We start from the raw sequence: 21,231 nt of genomic DNA, 5'->3' as shown, positions 1-21,231 counted from the left end.
CTTTAGCTGATTAAGAAACATCCTGAAAAGTAGACACACTGCTGGTTACATTTGTTTTTCCTCTCATTTATCCACAGTTGTCATCCATTGTACATGTTTTTTATTTCTCTTTATAGCTTATTTGCTTCTCTTTAGTGTATTTATCATTTATTCTAAGTGCTCTGTTAATAAACTGTGTGAGGGTTATCTCTTCCATTTTATTCTACTTCCTCTTCCTGCCCTGCCCTCCCTCCTCCTCCACCAACAAACCGTCAACCATGAGATCAACCGTCATAAGGCTACAGCCACTGCCAGCCATGTCCTGCCTCTAAAACAAAAATACTGTTTTTAGCATTTTAACGCACACACCAAGAGCAGACTTGCTGCCCTATTTCATGTTTTGTAAGTACACAAAATTTTCTAGCAATAAAAGCGTGGTTTTTGTACAAAAAAATACTAAAAAAAAATAAAAAAGAAGGATGAAGATGTCTTCCCCCGCGCAGGAGAAGAGGAGCTCCGGCGTTCAGCTGCTGAGCGCCGCGCTGCCGCCGCTGCTGCTGCTGCTGCTCCTGCTCTCCGGTAAGAACAACAGCCAAACCGATCGATTCTTTCATACATTGATACGCGGATCAACAGTTCGATAGGCTGATGGCTCCCACACACTGCTCCATCTTTAGGCCTTTTCCCCTCATATCTGACACTGTGTGTATGTTACAGAGAGAGAGAGAGGGAGAGAGAGAGAGAGAGGGAGAGGCGGGAGGGGATAATGGGTGTAATGTGAGATAATGTCGGTTAATTGTTATTCCAGCATTTTCCCAGTTTGTTAGATCATTTTCAAGCATTGTGGCTTTCCTCGACCGATTTTAGCCCAGCTGGTTTCTGGTCAGTTTTGTGAGGACTCATTCTCCCCTTACGTCTGTATTTAGCCTCTGTTGACAAATTAGTGCCCTGGTGTATCGCTGCCTTTAAACGGGATTATGATGCACTATATAAAAATAAATATTGGCTTAGCCTGCACGCAAACTGATAGCGTACAGTAAGTCTCAGTGACTCGGTGTTGTTCGCGATGGGTAGAAATAGGCCTACAATGAGGTGTTAACAATGTGCTGTTGATATTTATAGGCCTTGTATTCAGTAGCAGTGTATATGGTGTCATCCTAGTATGAATTTCTATGGGTGCATGAAAGAGGGAGCAAATGTGAACACATATGAACCAGACCATGATAATTCAGAAAAAAAAAAAACACCAGCAGATCAAAACACGGTGTGACCCACATCTGATCAAACCCACAGCATCATTGCTTCTGTGGAGAATGATCAAACAGGCTTAAATACAAAGCCGGTGCTCTCCAGGAGATTTACAAACAAAAGCTGACTTCATCCTGCATTATACAAGCCAGTGTTGTGAGGTGCATCCACTTGTGTAAGCCACCCTTTCCTGCTGTTTCCTGTATATTAGATGCCACAGTAAAGCCTCTTCTTCTCTGGGACAAATGTACAAAAATAAAATACTCCTCTTTTACTCTCTAGTAAGTGGAAGTGGTCATGGCACCATCACTGTATGCCGACTTAAAGGATTAAAATGTAACACTTATGCATTAAAATGTCAACTATTATATTTTGTTCTGTGCTTACAGTATCCAAAATGTTTCCTGCAACGCTCATATACACATAAAACAGCACAAAGACGATATATTGAATGTTTGACCTCGTCCACTTCATTGATTTTTGTAAATATGTGCTTCTTCTGAATTTGATGCCATCACGTTGGGACAAGAGCAGCTAAACACTGGGGAAGTTGCGGAATGTTCCAAAAACACCTGTTTGGAACATTCCACGGGTAAACAGGTTCATTGGTAGCAGGTGAAAGTGTCATGATTGTCGTTCACAAGCAAGGATGGAGTGAGGTTCACCACTTTGTGAACACATGATTGCATAAAGGATATTAATACATGGGCTCAGGAACGTTCATGAAACTGTTGTAGGTAAACAAAGTTCATTTGCAAATGATTGCATTCTGTTTTTATTTATGCTTTACTCCTTCCTAACTTTTTTTGAATCGGGCTGCACAAAAAGTTTTTACTGTTTCCTGGAAAATTTGCTTTTTGTCCAGTTTCGTCATTTCCCCTCCACTTTAATGCCGCACTGAGCTCCATTTTGAATTCAAGTGAGGAAACGCTGAGAGCCAAGAGGACAGCGGAGTTGAGTTTTGACTGCAAATTGTCCTTTTGTCTCCTTGCCTCATAAAACATTGGAGTTCAGTGGTTTGGAAATTACATAGAGGAGCTCACACCAGCGTATTTTTAGATGGTGTCATCACCCTTTGCTTTTTCACTTATGCCAACTCAAAATAGATTCCCAAAAGTTGACTGTTGCTGGGGGACATAGTTGCATGGAGTTGCTACTAAGCTGCACATTTCCTTCTGTACATTTCCTTCTCTTTTCAGCGGGACGAAGCCTATGCTGAAGGAAAAACTGAAAGATTATTCCTCCTGAGTGCATACAGGCACTTTATTGTTCAAATGAAAGAATAATACGTAAAATACACCCGACAAAGGCGGCCTATCACATTGAGATACCCCACAAATCAAAAAACAAATATCTAAACCCATCAGCCAAAAGTGAGTTGCTGTAAGTATATGTAAATATGCTAATATTTATCCACACAATATATGATGTCTGCATGCTGTGTGTGCTGAATAACAGATGTAGTGCCATACCCTGAGCTCACCCATGAAAACAGCTAAGGCTAACTGCTAGTTTATCAGTGATATGGACTTATTCAGAATTCTGAAAGTACTGCGAAATCCCACCAATATAATTTCTGCAACCCCATAGTTACAGTTCCTGCAGAGAGGCACTAGAGGGCAGCAGCACATTGAAAAGGAAAGGCATGCACTTAAAGTACACTTCCGATGACATCAGACAGGCCAAATGCAGTCCTTATGTGGCATTAGGAAGTAGAGAGGAATCAGATCACCACAGCATTTAAGTATAAGAAACTTTTTATGACACAGTGTTTGATGCAATCATGATTGGCATCACTGATTTGAATTAAGTTTGAGTCAAAGTCTTATTTTATCCTTGAAAAATTGTTTGTTATCTAAGTGACATTAATCATAGCCTTTTGATTTAAAATGAGTAAACGTCTTAAAATATCTTCTCCAGCAGTGAAGCAACTGGCATCATAGGACACCCTGTTTTACAAAAGCAAAATGTCATGATTTTGCATCATGATATTATACCAAGTGTTACCAAAGACCTGATAATGTACCAGATCCTTGGTTGTTGATAAAAGTAGAAAGTTACAGATAATTGATTGTCTTTTGAACTGTCACTATTTTCTTTTGTCAAGTCCTGCTGTATAAGAATGTATCGCCTGGCATGTTTGCAAGACAGGCTTCATTATTGAATGATTTTTTTTTTTTTTTTTTAAAGCATAGGACAGCTACTGATGTGTTTAACACTACCACCATGCAAAAAAGAGGTCTTTGTGTACATGTATGTCTGTCTGTGTATTTGCATGGTGGCTGTACATCTGCTGTGGATTCCACTCAAACCCTGCGAGTGCTTCTTCAAAGTTAAACTGTGCAGTATCTTAAAGCAGCCAGACTTTCTGACTCTACTATAAGTAGATACAACTGTCAATAATGCATAACAGTAAGAGAGGAGGGGAGAGGAGGACAAGAAGTGAAAAGAACCTTTCAACTCTTACTCAGTCTGGCTGATATTTCCCATGTTGTTTGGTATCTGGCATACTCTTTTACCAGAATGTAAGAGTGTGGGCTTGTGCCATTACTATGCCAATGACACGGCAGGGAAATAATACTGGATTGTACATTCTTGACCGTGTTTCTGTGTTGTTTTTGTCTCCCATATGTAGTAGTGTTTAGATAATATTACAGTGACATATCACACAAAGAGGCTGCAGTCTCACACAGCAATGTTTTTGTTAATTACTTATAGGGTTCTGAGACTGATTGCAGTCTCACTCTAATGGCATTACATAATCAGAGAAAAGCATGTCCAGCCCACAGGATTCCTGCAAGTCCTCCAGGAATTACTGACGGATGTCATATTTTTTGTTATGAGCTGTACTGACTGCTGACTCCCCCACCCCCACCCCCACCCCCAAACCCTCTTTTAGCACCTGAGTGCTGCAGTGTGCAGAATGCAGTGTAACTTCCTCCAAAGCAGGGGGCACCAGAGCTAAGCCAGCAGTACTGAACAGAACTGCATCACAACTAAACAACATCAGACTTCTAACAGTTGGAAGGTAGCATGCTGCAAAGGCTTCACAGGTTTTGTTAAGTAGAACTTCATAGCGAAGCTGCAAAAATAGCTCATGATTCACCTTTACAGCAATGTCCCTCTGGTGTAAGAGGACAGAAGTATAAAAAGTGGTAACACTCGACCCAAAAACTGTGCAGACTGGGCTGAGCGATACTGACCGACCACCTACTGCCACCCTCAATTTGCAGCAAATCATCAAAATACCAAAGGCTCAGTTTTAACTTGTCAATTGTATCACTTGTCTCACTCAAGCAAGTGTTCTGATGCCAAGCAGCACTAGAAGTGAAAGCTCAGCGTATATGAAAAATGTCAGCCTCGCTGAGAGCAACTTGGAATTTAATCGTTTTTTCACCCGCCACCAATCTGGGATCAGGCATTGATGTTATGCTTTAACTCATTGTGATGCCATCATCATTAAGCCTATGTTGCCCCGGGGACATATAAAGAATTTATAAGTGCTCTCAGTTAAAGTGCCTTGGAGAGGCTTGTGGTGAACTCTGGCTCTAAGGACGTGGTGATCAGAGGCCAGACACTGAAAATGCATCAGGGTCCAGGCAGCCACTTAAAAGACCCATCCTGGACAACAATCTGAGGGATGCCACACAGTGTTGCTTAGTCCTCTAAAGATGGTTGGCTGCTTTAAAAACAAGACGGCAGGCGCTCGTTTGATAACCCTGAAGTGTCAGCACACTCATGACCAGCGTTGACTACATTAAAGCACTCAGGACCAGCAGCTCTTACACAATAAGTCCCGTCAGAACCCGTCTCTAACACCAAAACAAGTGACTTTTTTAGGGATTGTACAACCCAGGCCTAGAACATGATCGCCATGAAAATAGAGTCTTTTTTTTTTTTTTTTTTGGAACATCCTCTGAATCCTTAGCTGCAGCCCTTTGTGCCCTTAAAGCAGCTTTAAATTACTTTTAGTAAAGACCGTCAAAAGCTGTTGTCTGTGGATTTGTCAAGTTGGTCTTCAGAGCGTTCCTACCGTGAAAGGCTTTTTCCATGCCATCCTACAGATGCCTAATTGGATTGAGAGCTGAAAGTGTGAGAGTTTAGGCTACAACAACAAACAAACCAAAACAATCACTGTTATATTAATTGAAATCCTCCTAGATTATACAAGGATTGTAGTTTGAGGAACATCTGGTATCTGTTTGTCTGTACCTTCCCTCTGTTACCCATCATTGCAGTTGGCAGGCTTTACCTATTCACACTGATTCCCCTCTATTAAATAAATAAATGTATGTATAATACATTTGTGTATGTCAATATACACCTGTGCTGTGAATAAGGATTATGTGCATACCTAAGACCTAATGAAAAGGTGGTCAAATCTTGTTGGATAAGAAGAATAGGGAGGACACAGGAAAGATGGTGCAACAGACCTACGTACATTTTACCTTTTTCCTCTGCATTGACCTTGTGAGAGTCAGGAAAGATGGAGGAAGACTGAGGGAGTAAGAGAGAGAAATGTATGCAGCACTGGAAAGGGAAGATGGGGACGAAGAGAGAAACTGTAATTTTGAAGGTATTAGAGGGGTCGGACTGAGGAGGTTGTAGGAGAGAGGCGTGAGAGGAGGCAAGAGAGGTGGACAAAGATGGGAGAGGAACGAGGGAGGGGCAGAGAGAGGGAGGAGTCACATGAGGCTGCTTCACTGCAGTATTTCATCTGTTAGCAAGTCTCTGTCTCTCTCCGTGTCTGCATCTGCCTCTCTTTCTCACTATCCACAGGACTGCTGAGTCAGCAGGAGCCTGGATCAAACTGTTTGTCACATTGTATGTCTGCGTATGGGCTGTCGGAGAAAAGGCACATATGTGCACGCGGTGCTTAATGCGTGTCAGTAACAGCAGTGTCGGCTTGAATGTGTCGGTGTTAGCTGTGTGTACGGGTCAGTATGCAGGGATGACATTGACGTAGCACAGCCAGCATGCTTAGCTCACTGCTGACAATGCACACCTTGTAGGAGGGTGTGTATGCGTATGCGTGTGTGTGTGTGTGTGTGTGTGTGTGTGTGTGTGTGTGTGTGAGGGAAAAAGAGAGCAAGAAGCAGGTGCTACGCAGCATCACAAGACACCTGACTGTGGTGACCTGCGTGCATGGAAAATTGTGTGTGTGTGTGTGTGTGTGTGTGTGTGTGTGTGTGTGTGTGTGTGTGTGTGTAAATTATACATATGGTGTGTGTGTGTTTGTGTGTGTGTGGTGCAGAGAGGCAGGCCTGTAGAGTGATGCAGCAGCAGTGGGAAGGGAGCCAGAAACACCCGACTGCAGAGAGAGAATGGTGCAGAGTCCCATCACACACACACACACACACACACACATACACACACACACACTCACAGTGAGAGAGAGGCACAGATTCTGTCTGGGGAGTGTAAGCCCATGCTGAGACATACCGTTAAAGAGGAGGAGGAAACTTGAGGAAACTAAATGATACTTTAATTTCATTTCAAGTTGCATTATATGCAGTTACATGCTTTTTACTTCCATTTTAGAATGTTTTGTTCTCTTTCAGTGCTCCAAATTTAAGAATACGCCTTCCTGCCTTCCCTCTTGATGACTTAAACAACTGCAGTGATTGGGATTACTCTGAATACAGTCTGAATGCTTGAATACGGCCATTCCATCACCACCTATGATAAAGCTTACGTGCTGCATTTTAATACTACAAATAATGATTTTAAAGCTGGAATACCTGTGTTTCCACATGGATGTCAGCTTCCTCTGCAGCAATAGATAGATGAAATAATGCTAAACTCTCCACACAAGCCTGCTTTTTATTCTGAAGGCAGAGCCATTGCAAAGCCGTTTATGATATGGAGGTTTATGCTGACTGAACAAAAGATGCCGTCAAAGGCCGCTTTCTGTAGTCTGTCTATGTTTTGAGCGGATTTCACTGGAATTGAGAAGCATGTAGCACACGTACTGCTTGATCTACAGTCACTTTGCTGGACTTGCCCACATTTAAATCTGTTCTGTGAGTTGAGGAATTCACATCAAATGACTGCCAGCCTGAAAGACAGCACTTTTCAGATGGAGTGCAGCTGAAGATTCAGCACTTACATGAAAACCCACATCCTCATGACATACTGGGAAGTTGGAACTGCTGATGATTTGCACTTTTTGCTCAGTGTTCTATGAAAAGTAAAAATCTGTTTGTTTTGCGGCATGTTTGATTGAACACGGAGCCCTAAAATATCCTAGACAAGAGAAAGTTCACTTCATAATGATGTGCGATTACATACACTTTGTACAAATTATGTACATATTACAAACCTGTACTTACATTACATTTGTACATGATAGTAACATACTCCAAACCAAGTAGTTTTTGGTGCCTAAAACATTTCACATTAATGACGTGAGTACGAAGGTCTGGTTGACAAAGGTCTGCCTTCATCATACCAGCCTGTCATTGTCCAGCGGTAATTTATGTTGTTTAATGTCAACCTCTTCAGTTGTTTAGGTGTTAAGACATGTTGGAAACTGTACACTGACACTGTACATACTGTCCATGCTTCCAGGATGTGTATGTATATAAGTGCCTCTAAGTTCTGTTTTGTTTATTTTTATTTTATTTTATTCTAACTATATATTTTAACTTAAATATTTGTGTATGTGTTCTGTGTGTGTGCAGCATGAAGGGGCTATAACTTACATTTCATTTGACAACCTTGAACCTTGATACCTTGATGACTAGAGTCGAAAATCAGATGTCTTTCGACTCTAACATCAATGAGTAATGACTTCACTGACTTTGGCATTTTTACATGAGATCTCAGTTGAACACTTACACCAGATACACAGTTAGCATATAGATATTCCCTGAAAAAGAAATCTTCCTGTACCAAAATTTGAACAATGAATTTCTTTTCATTATTTAGAATTACCTTCCTTTTAGATGTATTTTTTACTGGTGGCGCTAGCGTTATTAACTCTGGTGTTGTTTTTCTCTCACAGGTTGTTCAAGCATGGATGTGTCCGTGGCCAGTTACATTAATGCACTGAATGGAACAACTGTCAAAATCCAATGCATCTTTACCTCCTGCTATAAGATGAATACTGCCAAGTTTGCCATGAACTGGACCTACCAAGAATCACGTAACGATACAGAAGAGATGGTAAATTACTCGTCTTTACGCAACTCGGGTGGCTACATCTTAAAACTCTAAACCCATTACGAACTCTCGCTCTCTCTCTCTCCATAGTTTATGACGTACTCTAAGAAAAAAGGAATGGTGCCTCTGCGTTCTGACCGGTTTGGAGACAGGGTCATGTTTGCCGGGAACCTGGATAAGAACGACCTGTCATTCACCCTATCCGATGTGCAGCTGGAGGATGAGGGGGTTTACAACTGCTATGTGAGAAACCCCCCAGACCGCATCCAGGGCCGTGGGATCATACAGCTCAAAGTCGTTACCAAACGTAAGATACTAACCCCAGTTTCTGAAGCTAGAAAATGATGATTATCTGTAAATCGTAACATTTGCCTCCACGATACAGTCCCTGATTTTGTTCTAGCTCATATTAGCATCCCTCAGGAAATACATTTTTAAGAGTGCTGCTATAAAAAACTCATGTCACAAATATTTAGAGCTGCAACAGCATGAAATTAGCACTCTTGACTGTTTTAATCTCATTCCCCATTTCACAAGCTCTGAACGAACCATGCATTAAAACAAAATCCTGACTTCGCTCTGTTACTGGTCTACATCAGGCATGTACACCACTTGCCTCAGATTGAGCGGCCATTTTCTTCTATCAGGAGAGAGGCAGAACCAGCTTCACTGCAAGCTGATAGCAGTTGTGGCTCATGAATAATTTTCATAGTAGCGCCAAAATATGGCTAAAAACTCTCCCATTTGCAGGTTTGCACAGATTGCTGTTTACACTGGTCCACGTCACTGTGCAAGCTGATACAAGCTGCAAGTGGATGACATGTAATGCCACATCGTGTCAAAATATATGTTTGAAATACTGGAACAAGAATCCAGAATCTGGACCTGTTAATGACCTCTGAATGTGACATAGTGTATGTGTTGTTGGAAAAGTTACCATCATTTGCTTGTGTTTTGCAGTGCTCTGAGCTTTCTCTGCCAGTGTATTTAAAGGATAGACGCCATGCAATAATCATATATAACATACTGTGTATGTAACTGTGTGTGTGTGTGTGTGTGTGTTTCCTAGAGCGTGAGAACCTACTGGTGATGAGTCAGCTTGTTACTTATTAATGACCAACAAGAGGCTGGACTTGTCTCTCAGCATCTCTTTTGCACACACGCACGCACACACACACACAAACACACACACTTACATATGAGACAGGCAAACTCAGCAGCACTTTCTTTCTTTCCACTCTGTTTAATCAGCCCAGTGGAGCTTTTAGCCAGCATTGCACTTGTCTCCATCCTTTGTCTACAAACGATTTAACCCTCTCCTCTCCTCAGTTCCCCCTCCAAGGGATTCAACCATTGCAGTTGCGATTGGGGCATCAGTGGGTGGAGCGTTAGCTCTGCTGATCCTCTCCATGGTAGTAGTGAAATGTCTTCGGCGACACCGGAAACAGGAACTGATTTCAGAGGAGAAGATGGAGGAGGAGGGAAAGCTGGAGGCTGAAGGTGTTGCAGAGGAGGGAACCAAGTAAGAAATATCACTTTAACATCCTTAATCCTCAAGCTCTATGCTAAGTTTGCAGGTTCAGTTCTACTGGAACAAGCTACTTAGAAACAACATATCATTTTAGTGATGGCAGCTACCACTCCCCTCTCACATATACTGATTTTTACTGCCTTATTCCACTGCTGATAATGATATGCCATCACTATGCAAGCGTTCCTTGTCAAATCAGAAGCATTTTGCACATTTAACACAGTAGTTACTTACTGTAACGTGGTGGCCGCCGACTACTCTAAAGTTAGTAACAGTGACAGTTTGCCTACAAGGCATGCTTATCTTCCAGTACGTTATGACACATCCAATGAGTTTTACACTGCACCTGCTGCTGGAAAGTGTCACCTATCAGTGGAACAGCTGTGTCATGTTATCTTCATGTGGCATGCAGCAGCAGCAGTGTACCAAAATTTCACAGTGGCGTGCTGTGTGGCAGTCAAAAATGCTGTGTAAGTGCTTCCTGACACTAGAAAGAGTGATCATCATCATCATCAGCATCATGCCAACAGTTATAAGCAGCACACAACTAGGAGTCGACGTGTATACCACTGGTCACTTTTTGTGGTCCTCAATTAAACTAAACATTCTTCGGTCCTTAAAACTACATTCCTACAGCCCAGACCGTGAGTCATGGGGTTTTATTTCGTATCTTTCCTCAGTATGCACTTATCAATGGTACGTATCTCAAGACAAAGTCAAGTGTCAAGACAAATAAAGATCTATCCTTGTTCCCAAAATCACTGGGATGCATTGTAATGAAAACACACAGTCTTACTGTGCAGATTAACAGTATAGGTTTGATCTACCTAAGCCCTGGTGTATACAACAGTTTCTGTCCAACTTGCTGCACAAAAGAAAAACCAGATATAAATGCAGACATAATTGTGTCTTTGGCTTAAGCAGTCCATAACTCCTTCTGTCCTGTGATTGGATTACCAACCTCAAACCTCCTCCCTCTACTCACTGAAAGGGCATCTCTTCTCCAATATTTATAGACAACCATAGCTGGGTCATCTGATTGAACCCGCGGCCTGTGGAGCCCTTACCCCAACACCTCCTCTGGTAAATACCGGCTTATGTCACCCTGTCTGGACTGTTGTTGTTGTCTGTCATGAACTCCATGTCTGCTGTAGAGCTTAACTTGACTTTGACAGTATGGAGACAAATAGGAAATACTAGTAAAATAAATTCAATAAAAACTCCATCCAAAACAAAATCAAACATGCACAACACTGTTTCCTTTGCACATTACATGCTACAATAAGAAATTCATTTGGCCACAGTAATTACAACGATGCTGTGGCAAACCTGTATATTAATCAACAGTCTAACTTGGATATGTCCTCTCCATGAAAAGAGGACTGCAGTTGTGCCGTGCCCTGAAAAGTGATAAAAATAAATGTGTACACAATATGTGTGTGCAAGTGTGTGTTATGCCCCAGATCTCTCCACCTGCTGGCTTTATCTCTAGAGAGGCTTATTTGCAAACATGGGAATCTACCAAGCATATTACTGGTTTAGGTGAAATCATGCTTTCTCTCTTTCTCTCTTTTCTTTCAGACATGTGCACCCCCTTCCTGAAGATCTATAGTAACCAATCATCCACTGATACTTCCATCCCTTCTGCATGTGTGTGTGTCTGTGTATGCGTGCCTGTGCACGCAAGTGTGCTTCTTTGTGTGTGCGGGTATACTGAATGTATCTATGTGTGCGTGCGTATTTCTATATGTCTGTGTGAGTTCTGTCTTTTTTTCCTTGTAATAAACCAGGGAACACTTTTCTGCAACTAACCCACTAAACACACGTGACATTATCCATAGCTACAAGCCAATATCAGTGGCATTAGCAGTCTAGCTCATGATAAGCAATGATATTTTCATAGCAAAACTATACGACAGGCTAGGGCTGGGCGGTATGACTTTAAATTTATAGCTACAGTGGTGCATTAGTGATACAATTTTATTGACAGTATAGTTTGAACACGGAATAGTAACAGGATCATAGCATGTAATTTTCTTGCCTGAAGTTATAATCTATTATTAATTGCCGATTAACAACCTTAACAGTGGTTGTGGAGGCAGCGCTTCACGGACGTTAAAAGCTCACTGCACTGCAGAGCAGAAGGTTGCGTGTATATCTTTTGTGCGATGGTTGTTTGCTCCACCTTCTCGCAACAGTCGCAGCCCCACGTCGGGATTTTGTCTGACATGTGAAATGTTTCATACATACTGTGAATCCAGCTTTGTTCAACATTGCCTTAAAGCCATGTCTCTCACCTGCCTGTGCAGGCACCATGTCTTAACATAGATGCGCAGTTAGTTCATATTCTTCCACCGCTGGCTTTTCTTACTAATAGTCAGTGACTCAGCCAAATGATGTCTGTATGCCTCATGATGTCTTCTCGTGTCAGAGCCGGAGAGCATTCTCAAACATTCCTCAACCTGTGGAGGTTTTTTTCTTCTCTTTTTTTTTTTTTTTTAAACCTTTTTCACAGCACACATTTTGACTTGTCATCGTAGCGAAGATAGAACAATGGCTGTTCTATTCAAGTGTCCCAGTAAGTCCCGACAATAGCTCTGTCCAAAATCACTCCCTATTTACTATGTAGTGCATTACATTTACCCTCTGCCTTTTGTCTTTTTTTTTGATTGGACAATGTAAGCACTACTTTCTACTAACAATCCCACAATACAATATGAATATAGACACAAAATGATGGTGATTAATGAGAATATCTGCACAATAAGTCTGTTATTCGGGAGTAGTAAATGGATGAACAATGAGGCAATTTCATACATACTGGCTCAGTGTGACAGTGTGCCAGTATGAACAACACCAGGACCCTGAAACTGAAGCAGCTAAATGGAATTTAGTCATCATTAATTGCATTATTTACCCTCGTTGCTTCTCCTACTGTTGCAAAAAGGCAACATGGTTTCCAGTAATCTCTTTATCTTTTGGTCCTGTCTCTGTCCTTCATCTGTTATCATTTCCTCATTCGCTTTTTGTTAGCATGCAGAAGTGTTGTCTCTGTGTGTCTGTGTGTGTGTGTGTGTCTGTGTGTCTGTGTGTCTGTGTGTGTCTGTGTGTAAAAGGGATGTGGGAGGCTCATATTTGTTTTGATCTGTTAATGACAATGCTTAAATGGACAGCTACACTGATTAATGTGCAGTGACTTGCAGTGATGCTTTTGGAGGACTTTATGTGACTTTGCAGTTCAAGTAAGTTCTGTACTAATACAAATACAAATTTTTATATTTTTACCGTGTGTCATTATTGGTTATACCGTCCACCCCTATGACCACAACTTCTGCATCCTGGCCTTAAGGACTGGCGTGTTGGTGTGCCTGAATGCAGGGGTTCTAGTAGCAGGTACAGATTTCAGTTCAGTGTCTTTCACTGTATTTTTAAGATTAAATTTAGCCTTAGTATTAGACCAGACAAAACATAGAATATTTGTGACTGCAATACATTGTACAGTTATTTTCACATACTGCATAGGAACATTTGTCAGTGACAGTGTTGACCTTTCCTCTCAGAATTCAGATAAAGCTAGTACTGGATGAGGAGCCTGTCAGGTCAAGTGAACTGACTGCATGACAGCATTTTTGTCAAAGTCAAAAATAGATGAAAGTTTAAAATGAAAATTGCACCCACAATCACATAATTCAGGGTGATGCCAATCATTATTGATGTTTATGATGGCCAAACTTAAGACTACACACAGACACAGTTACATATTAACCCAAACCATGACCCATGTCACACACAGAGAGATGAGTGTCATTTACAGACAGCAGTACAGGAAATAATACCAAATGATCCAAATGAAATATATTCATGACTAACAGAGAAGAGCGTTTGGTTCGGTTAGTGTCTTACTACGAATTGTCATTATCCACCAAAACAGGTAGAATTTGTTATTGTTGAGACTGAAGCATGTACAGTGTACTATACTGCCATGAATGCATGTCAAACAGTGCATATCAAACAGAAAAAATATTCTAAAAAAGTGAGAAACTTTCGTTGTATTCTGTTAAATTTCCCAGAAAACCACAGCAGCGTGAGTCAGTCAAAGCATGTTTAAGCTTTCAGTCAATGTAGCATTCAGGTTGCACCATTTATGACGTATTCTAATGCCTGTATTTTATTTTGATTTCATTTTGATACATGCGTATGTATTTTGCTTGAATATGTAATTCATAGTGTTGGAGGTGTTCGGCTGCACTTTGACGAGTTTCATCTGCCTCCTGTAAAATATCCAGAAACAATTAAGCATTCAGTATTTCATATCATGGAAAGAAAACCAAGACTTCTAATCTATTGTTTTTTTTATTCAAACTGGTTTTATAGAGATTTTAAAAGAAACCCTTTGAGCCATTGCACCTCAGTAACTAAAACACTTTTTAGTGTGTATTTTAAAGCAGATTAAATATATATATATATATCAGTTCTAAAAGCTCTGTCTCCCAAATAATGTCTTTACCTCAACAGCAGTGTCGTTTTAAACTGTACATATTGTTTTGCACATTAGCACATTTGTGCCAATTCTAATATAATCACAGTGGACAGCATGTGAATATAGTGGAAATGAGGAAAACATATAAGCTCACTTTATTAAGATGGTATATTGGAGGCTCCTGTATAAGAAACATGGCATGGTGATTGTATGATTAAATGGGAAAATTTGTTGGCAGTGTATTTGTTTGATTGAAGCACCCTAAATGTTGAGCAAAAATATTCTCTTAATGAGATACCTGATCGCTATTTAATGTTGAATTTACACGGAACAGCATGTGAGCTTCGTTAATCTCCGAATGATGTTTGAACTGTGTTGTGATAACAGGCCAGTTTTGTCTCTAACACCTGTAATGTCTCAAGATGGTTAGCTGTGGTTAGTGCTTCCAAATCTGGTGGCTTGGCCAGTCCTGGTTTCTGACATTATTAAAAAAAAAAAAAGAAAAAAGAAAAACCTGGCCTGTGTTTTGGCCTGTCACTTCTTTGAATTGTTTATGTTTTTATGACTTTTTTTTTCCAACATTACAGATGCTGTTTTGTGTGATTCCCTGAAATATCAAAACTACATCTTTGGCAATACAAAAATATAATATTCCTGATTATTATAAGTTGCTGTGCTGATCAATAAAGTTAATATCTTCATTTAAAGGACCAGCGTGTAGGATTCTGTAGTATCTAGCCATGAAGTTGCAGGTTACAACCAACTAAACCCCCCTCACCTCACCCCTGCCCTTACAAGCGTAAGGCTCTCTAGAGCCAGTGTTTGGTTTGTCCACTCTGGGCTACTGTAGAAACATGGTGCAACATGGTGGATTTCATGGAAGAGGACCCCTCGCTCTGTAGCTATAAAGGGCTCATTTCAAGGTCACCAAAACACAATTCTTATTTTCAGGTGATTATACTCTAATGAAAACATATTTGTATCTGTCGCTAGATCCCCCTTAATCCTACACACTGGACCTTTAATGTGAATAATACTGTGAAGAACAACAATAAAACGGTAATTTATCGATATATTAGACAAAACGTTAGTGACTACGCCATTGCTTGCTTGGGAGAGCCCTGATTCTGTCACATTTTGTGGGACGCTGTCGTCTTTCTGTGGTCACGCATGTTGTAAGTGGCAGGGTTTGAATGGTTGACCCATGGTGATGACAGGCTGACATTTTACTGCAGTTTTTACCCAAAAGGTTTGTCGGCATTATGAAGTCACATGCATCACTGTATAGTGTATATACTGTATTTCTCAATCAGAAACAATTAAACAACCATTAATACTGTTTCATGTACTAGACAGTTTTATCATTGTGCATCACTGTTTCCCACCTCTGGCTATGAGTTTGCCCTGAATAGTTGCTCTTGTATCACTTTAAATGTTAGTGAACACCAAACTAATGCTTGCACTATGCTGCTTCTGAACAAGTAGCTGTCATTACATTATGTATTTTAAATAAAGATGATTTAGGAAAAGACCTTTTTTTGTACTTTCCTTTTTATCCATCCATCCATTATCTATGCAGTTCAAGGTTGCCTGAGGCTGTCCCAGCTCACACTGGTCAAGAAACATTGCGTCTATCACAGGGCTGACATCTATAGACCAACAACCATCTACAACTACACTGTGGAGGGGAACCAAAAAACCCAGAAGATACTGACATGAGGAGACGTACAATTTCCACACAGACAGACCCCAGTAAGCCCCCAACAGGGACCCAGCTGGTCACTTTCTCTGCCGCCTTACTCTGTTTTCATCCCTTACATCGTTCACCTCCCAGTGTTTCATTTAGTTTACAAAACAGTGGCAATGCTGTACATTTTACTTAACTGTAACAGACTGGTACATCACTTACAGTGTATGATAGAGAATTATGTATTTGTCTTTGACAGTTCAACAGCTCAGGTACTGTATGTATGTGAGCAGTAACTAGTCTGAAACCCAGAAAGCTGCGTGCTGATCTCACCAGAGAGGACAACCTGGAGCTGCACCACTGAGAATTAGCCAGAGGTGACTTTGTGAATGTAGAGTATGTATTTTCAGCTTTTGCAGACAAACAGGATTCATTCTGGTTCTGAGCTATAACCCAGACCATGAAAAGCCCGAACCCTAAGCCTAGTTTGAAGGCTTATCAGACATCAGACAATGCAAAGCAGTTTCACTATTCCATGGAAAAGTTATCCAAGTGACAATCATTTAATCTTTAATTGCAGCAATCCACAGATAAATGGTAGAAAAATGGCATTCGTGTTGTACAAAGCAGTCCACCAGCTGTGCACTTGCACATCTTTGATTGACCAGTGCAGCACCGCTTCGTATGACGATGCAGAACGTTATGGTAACAGCTGAGACTGGTTCAACTTTTTTCTGGGTGACCTTGCGATTTTTTATTTATTTATTTATTTATTTATTATTTTTTTGACAGAGCTGTCTGCCTTTGCATCGCCACTGCGTCAGCACAGTGACCTCGCTTGGAACGAAGGGGTCTGTGTTATTTCACACACTGCTGTTGTCTGAACGCAGCCTGAGAAATGTTTCATTGATAATCACCATAGTTCACAGACATGTGTCACTTAAAACAACACAGACGCTATAGTAAAACAGACCACTGTGCAGACTGTCAATGAGAGGCACAGAGTGTGAAAATAAATAATATCCATCTTTTCTTCAAGCATGTTATTTGTATTATATGAATAGTTAGTATTTTGCATTTTTAAAAATCAATATACTGGATCACCCCATATAGATAGCATAGTCTGCAGCTTATTAAAAATCCTATTCAAGAAACAACCATGGAGGTTCTTATTAAACCTTCATTTCCAAAAACCACAACAAAAAAAATAAAAATTAGATAATGGCCACGATAATAGTAGGACACATTTCATACACTTAAATTGATAAGATGGTATCAGATTAGAAGATTACATGAAACTTTTTTCTGGTTGTATACAGCCAGTGATACAGAAGAGACCATATAGGAGTATTTTAACATTCTAGTTGCAGTTAAACACACACATAAATTGCAACCTTTCTTAACTTTTTTTTTGCAGTTAAACCTTTTCCACAGCAAGCCAACATCTTGCCAGCATCAAGCAAACCATCACCGGTTTCAAACTACCCTCCTAACGTCTAACTCCAAACCATGAGACCATACAAGGCTACACAACAACACCAAACTGTGAGGCTGCAAGCCTCCAACACAAAATCTCCTCCAAGAGGCCGGCTGCATGTCCTGCACAGGTTTCACTACATACCAACACTGAAGCGTGCTACATACCACTCTAACTTCCAAAGCAGATACGTGCGCATGTGTGTGTCTGTGAATCGGTATGTAGGCTACGAGAGACCTGCTCTTAACTTTAGACAGAACTCACCTTTTGATGGTCCCTGCTCCCCACCGACAGACAGGATGGACGGACAGACAAGAGGAGCACAAACCGCGGGGACAAAACAGATAGGAGAAAGAGAGGAAAGGCATGCAAAGACAAGAACAGTGGAAATAACAGAGAGTTACGAGCATGCGACAACATGTAAAAACCAACAAAATGAAGGTAAAAAGAGGATGGGTATTGGAGAAGACAGATTGACCAGCTCAGATGAAGAAAAAGAGGAAGGACAGAAGAAAACGAGAGGTAGAGAGAGGCCCACCCCACTTGTCCTCCTCCACTCAGGATGCTTTCTGAAATCTGCTCACTCACCGGCTGGTGCAAAGAGAGAGAGAGAGAGAGAGGCAGGGAGGGGAAGGGGGAGGGGGGATAGAGCAGGTCGAAGTATGGGGTGAGAGGAAGGTTAATCAGAGTGTGAGGTGAAAGTGGTGGGTGAGAGAGGATGGAGGTATGGAGACAGAAAGAGAGAGAGAGAGGGAAGGGGCTGAGAGCTCTGTGTCTCTCAGTCGCTGTGTTCGGACCGGCTCAGCTGTGTGGCTTCACTGCAGCATTTCACTGCCTTGGCCGTCCCAGAAACAGATCCTCTACTCCCTCCCTCCCTCCCTCCCTCCCTCTCTCATCTCACCTCCCTCCTTTGCCTCCTGTCGTCTCTCCTTCCCTTCGCTCCTGTGGTCCCTCCACCTTCTCTCCTTCTCTCCTGTCCACTCTTCCCTCCTTTCCTCCCGTACCCGTCCTCTCCTTGAACCTCTTTGCTCTCACCCCTCCTGATCCCTACCATCCTCCTCTCCTCTCATCAGTGTAATGTCCTCGTTTGCTCCGCCTTCCCTCCATACACAGCGTCCAAGGTCACCCTGTCCAGAGGCAGGTGTGTGTGCTCACATGTGACTGTGTTGGCATGCATATGCAAAGATGCACATGCATGTATCGCTACATGTTTGCATTTCAGTCTCCTTCCAGGTATTTAACTCTAGTATCTATTTATCTTCATAGAGCTTGCAGCATTAAAGTACCATATGTGTCTCACTATCTGTCACTGCCCCCCACGCACACACTTGAACCTGGAAATGACATCAGATGCCAAGAGATGGATCACCTGACAACATGTGGAGGTGTGCGTGCGCACGCATGTGTGTACGTGTTGTGTTGGGTAGGTCAAGCATCCATCATGTCAGTATGGATAATTAAGGAAAACGGGAATAACACAGGAAATGAGAACTGCAAAGCGGAAGGAAGTACGTTTTTTTTTTTTTTTTCATTCCTATTTTTTTTGAAATACATCAAATCTATTTGTCATCTCTATTAAAACCTGAAATGCACAGTAACACACAAATGATCATGAGATTTGCTCATTGAAAAATCAGCATAATAACTGTCAGGCTACGAGATAATCACAGAATAAGCTACAACCCACAATGTGCCAAAACTCTAGGGAGAAGAAAGTGATGCCAAAACATCTCACATATCTGTGGTGCCAAGTCATCACAGAAATCACAAAAATGTGCTGTGTGATGCCAAGACCTCACAGAAATGCGCAGTCTCAATTTCAAAAGGCATTTAGGTGCTGCAGTTAAAACAAACGTCGTTGTAGTTGCGTTGGAACACGCGCCAAAGTATCGATGACATTCCTCCATTTTTTCTTACATGACAATACAGGAGAGTGGATTTCTATTGTTCTCTGCAAGGTAATATCAGTTCACAGGCACTACACATAAACATCAAGCAACCACAGCCGCACAAAAGAAACAACCCAGGAAGGAGAATAAACACTCTATAGCACAAAAATATGCACAGATTTATGTTTAGTGGCTAGCAAGGAGAGGATTCAAGCATCTGTGCCTGCAGCCAGACAAGCAGTCTGTGGCAATGTAGTGGGTGTGCTGAGTCTGAAGTGACTACGGTGACTTTGTGTATGACTGGTCTGATGCATGAATCATTTCCTGTGAAATGTGGATGGACCAAGGGTTTAGGGTTCAATTATGTTCCACAGTACAGTAGGTGTTGGTGGGGTTGTACATGGAGTGCTAGCAGTTTACAGATGATGAACAGTCCCCTTTGGCAGCCTCTGCAAGTCTGTAGAGTGTCAATCAAAAGTCTGTCCTTCCACCAATGTTCAACTAGGTATTTGATCTAGAATGTATGCTAAATCCTTTGCTTGTTTACATTAAGTTTCATTTCTACTTACAGCATTCAATGAAACTGGAAGCTGTACTGAGTAAAGAGAAACGGGCCTCGGGTGTGGCCCTGATGTGATGACACTGTTGATGTGTCGCTCGACAGGCGAGGAAGTCATGAATCCTGTGAATGAGGTCAGCCTCCACATTCACGCTGTGGACTTTGGCGATCCTTCACTGCCACTGTGTTGTGTTGAAGGCTAAACTGAGATGGATGACAAGTGCGCTATGATTGTCTACTCTCCTGGTGGTTCCATGTTTTGTAATGTGGTGGAAATCACACATTGCTGCCCATGTACACCTTGCGGTTTGTGACCACAGTGAGAGCCGCAGAACATAAGCTATGGGGGCCTTTTACAGTGTAGTTACCTGTGCTAAAAGTAATGGTTTTATTAACAGACGATGGAGGACTGGCTCAGCTTTGGTGCACAGACCTTAAAGGATGTTGTCTGGGCCTTGTTCCCAGTTTGGCTTGAATCTACTGAGCTTCAGACAAAAGTGGTGTTTTAAAAACATAACAGAACAACAGAGGATGGTGACTATCTTTGCAGAAAGAAAGCTGCAAAGTGTTATGTGTTCTATCAAAACGGAAGCAGTGTTTAATTGTAAAATGTCAATAATGTAAATAATAGGCACGACCCTGTGTTTATGCATGTGCAGTATACCACATATGTGCCTTACGATAGTACTTTTTAATGAAGCGAAATAAAACAAGTCCAGCACAATGATGTCAAAATGTTTCGTATTCTCTTTAACAAACTCAACAGCATAGAAACACCTTCATGAAGCTGTTGTGCTTTTATTCAAAATAAGATCTTCCAAACACACAGTCCTACCGAAGAACTGAAGAAGCAAAGAGAGACATAAAACATGAGTCATTTGATAGAAAACTCGCCAGTGGACAAGATCAGATCTCACTAATGCATTAGCCTGCCAAATCAGAGGTAGTCGGAGCATGAAATGGGAGACGCATGAAAGTGGAGACAGGAGTAAATGATGCAGTTAAGTCAGGGGTATGTGGAATGAGTGAAGCATCCAGCCCATATCCGACTCAGAGACCCTCTTGAGTAAGGCTGACTCAGCCTTACTGTGTTGGCTGCATATGTGTATGTGCGTGCATGTGGCGGCAGTTATTACCCCCCACCCCCTCCCATTTCATTCCTCCCCTCCTCCCCTCTCTCACTCTCTCTTCACCCCTACCTCTGCAGTACCTCTCTT

General features: G+C 41.5%; 1 protein-coding gene across 2 annotated transcripts; it reads left to right on the top strand.

Annotated features, from left to right (window-relative positions):
* Window positions 1-239: 239 nt before the first annotated feature.
* Window positions 240-15,933, top strand: scn2b (sodium channel, voltage-gated, type II, beta). Of its 2 annotated transcripts, XR_013077355.1 has the most exons (6): window positions 240-558; window positions 8,234-8,394; window positions 8,482-8,698; window positions 9,721-9,913; window positions 10,939-11,005; window positions 11,504-15,933. XR_013077355.1 is itself a non-coding variant. In XM_076734243.1 (5 exons), the coding sequence occupies exons 1-5, from the start codon at window positions 459-461 to the stop codon at window positions 11,532-11,534; spliced, it is 702 nt and encodes a 233-aa protein (XP_076590358.1). In that variant the 5' UTR covers window positions 260-458; the 3' UTR covers window positions 11,535-15,933. The 2 variants fall into 2 exon arrangements, 1 of the variants encoding a protein (XP_076590358.1); XM_076734243.1 differs by lacking the exon at window positions 10,939-11,005 and having other exon boundaries at window positions 260-558.
* Window positions 15,934-21,231: the final 5,298 nt, after the last annotated feature.

Source organism: Chaetodon auriga, chromosome 7, assembly GCF_051107435.1.
Source record: "Chaetodon auriga isolate fChaAug3 chromosome 7, fChaAug3.hap1, whole genome shotgun sequence".
NCBI lineage: Eukaryota > Metazoa > Chordata > Actinopteri > Chaetodontiformes > Chaetodontidae > Chaetodon > Chaetodon auriga.
The sequence above is the reverse complement of the archived record's forward strand: the minus strand, read 5'-3'. Positions and strand labels throughout refer to the sequence as shown.

Excerpts from the sequence above, each read along its gene's own strand:
- scn2b (XM_076734243.1), top strand. The coding sequence starts at position 459 with ATGAAGATGTCTTCCCCCGCGCAGGAGAAGAGGAGCTCCGGCGTTCAG. Across the intron at positions 8,699-9,720 it reads GCTCAAAGTCGTTACCAAAC|TTCCCCCTCCAAGGGATTCA; the intron begins GTAAGATACTAA and ends TCCTCTCCTCAG. Across the intron at positions 9,914-11,503 it reads GTTGCAGAGGAGGGAACCAA|ACATGTGCACCCCCTTCCTG; the intron begins GTAAGAAATATC and ends CTTTTCTTTCAG.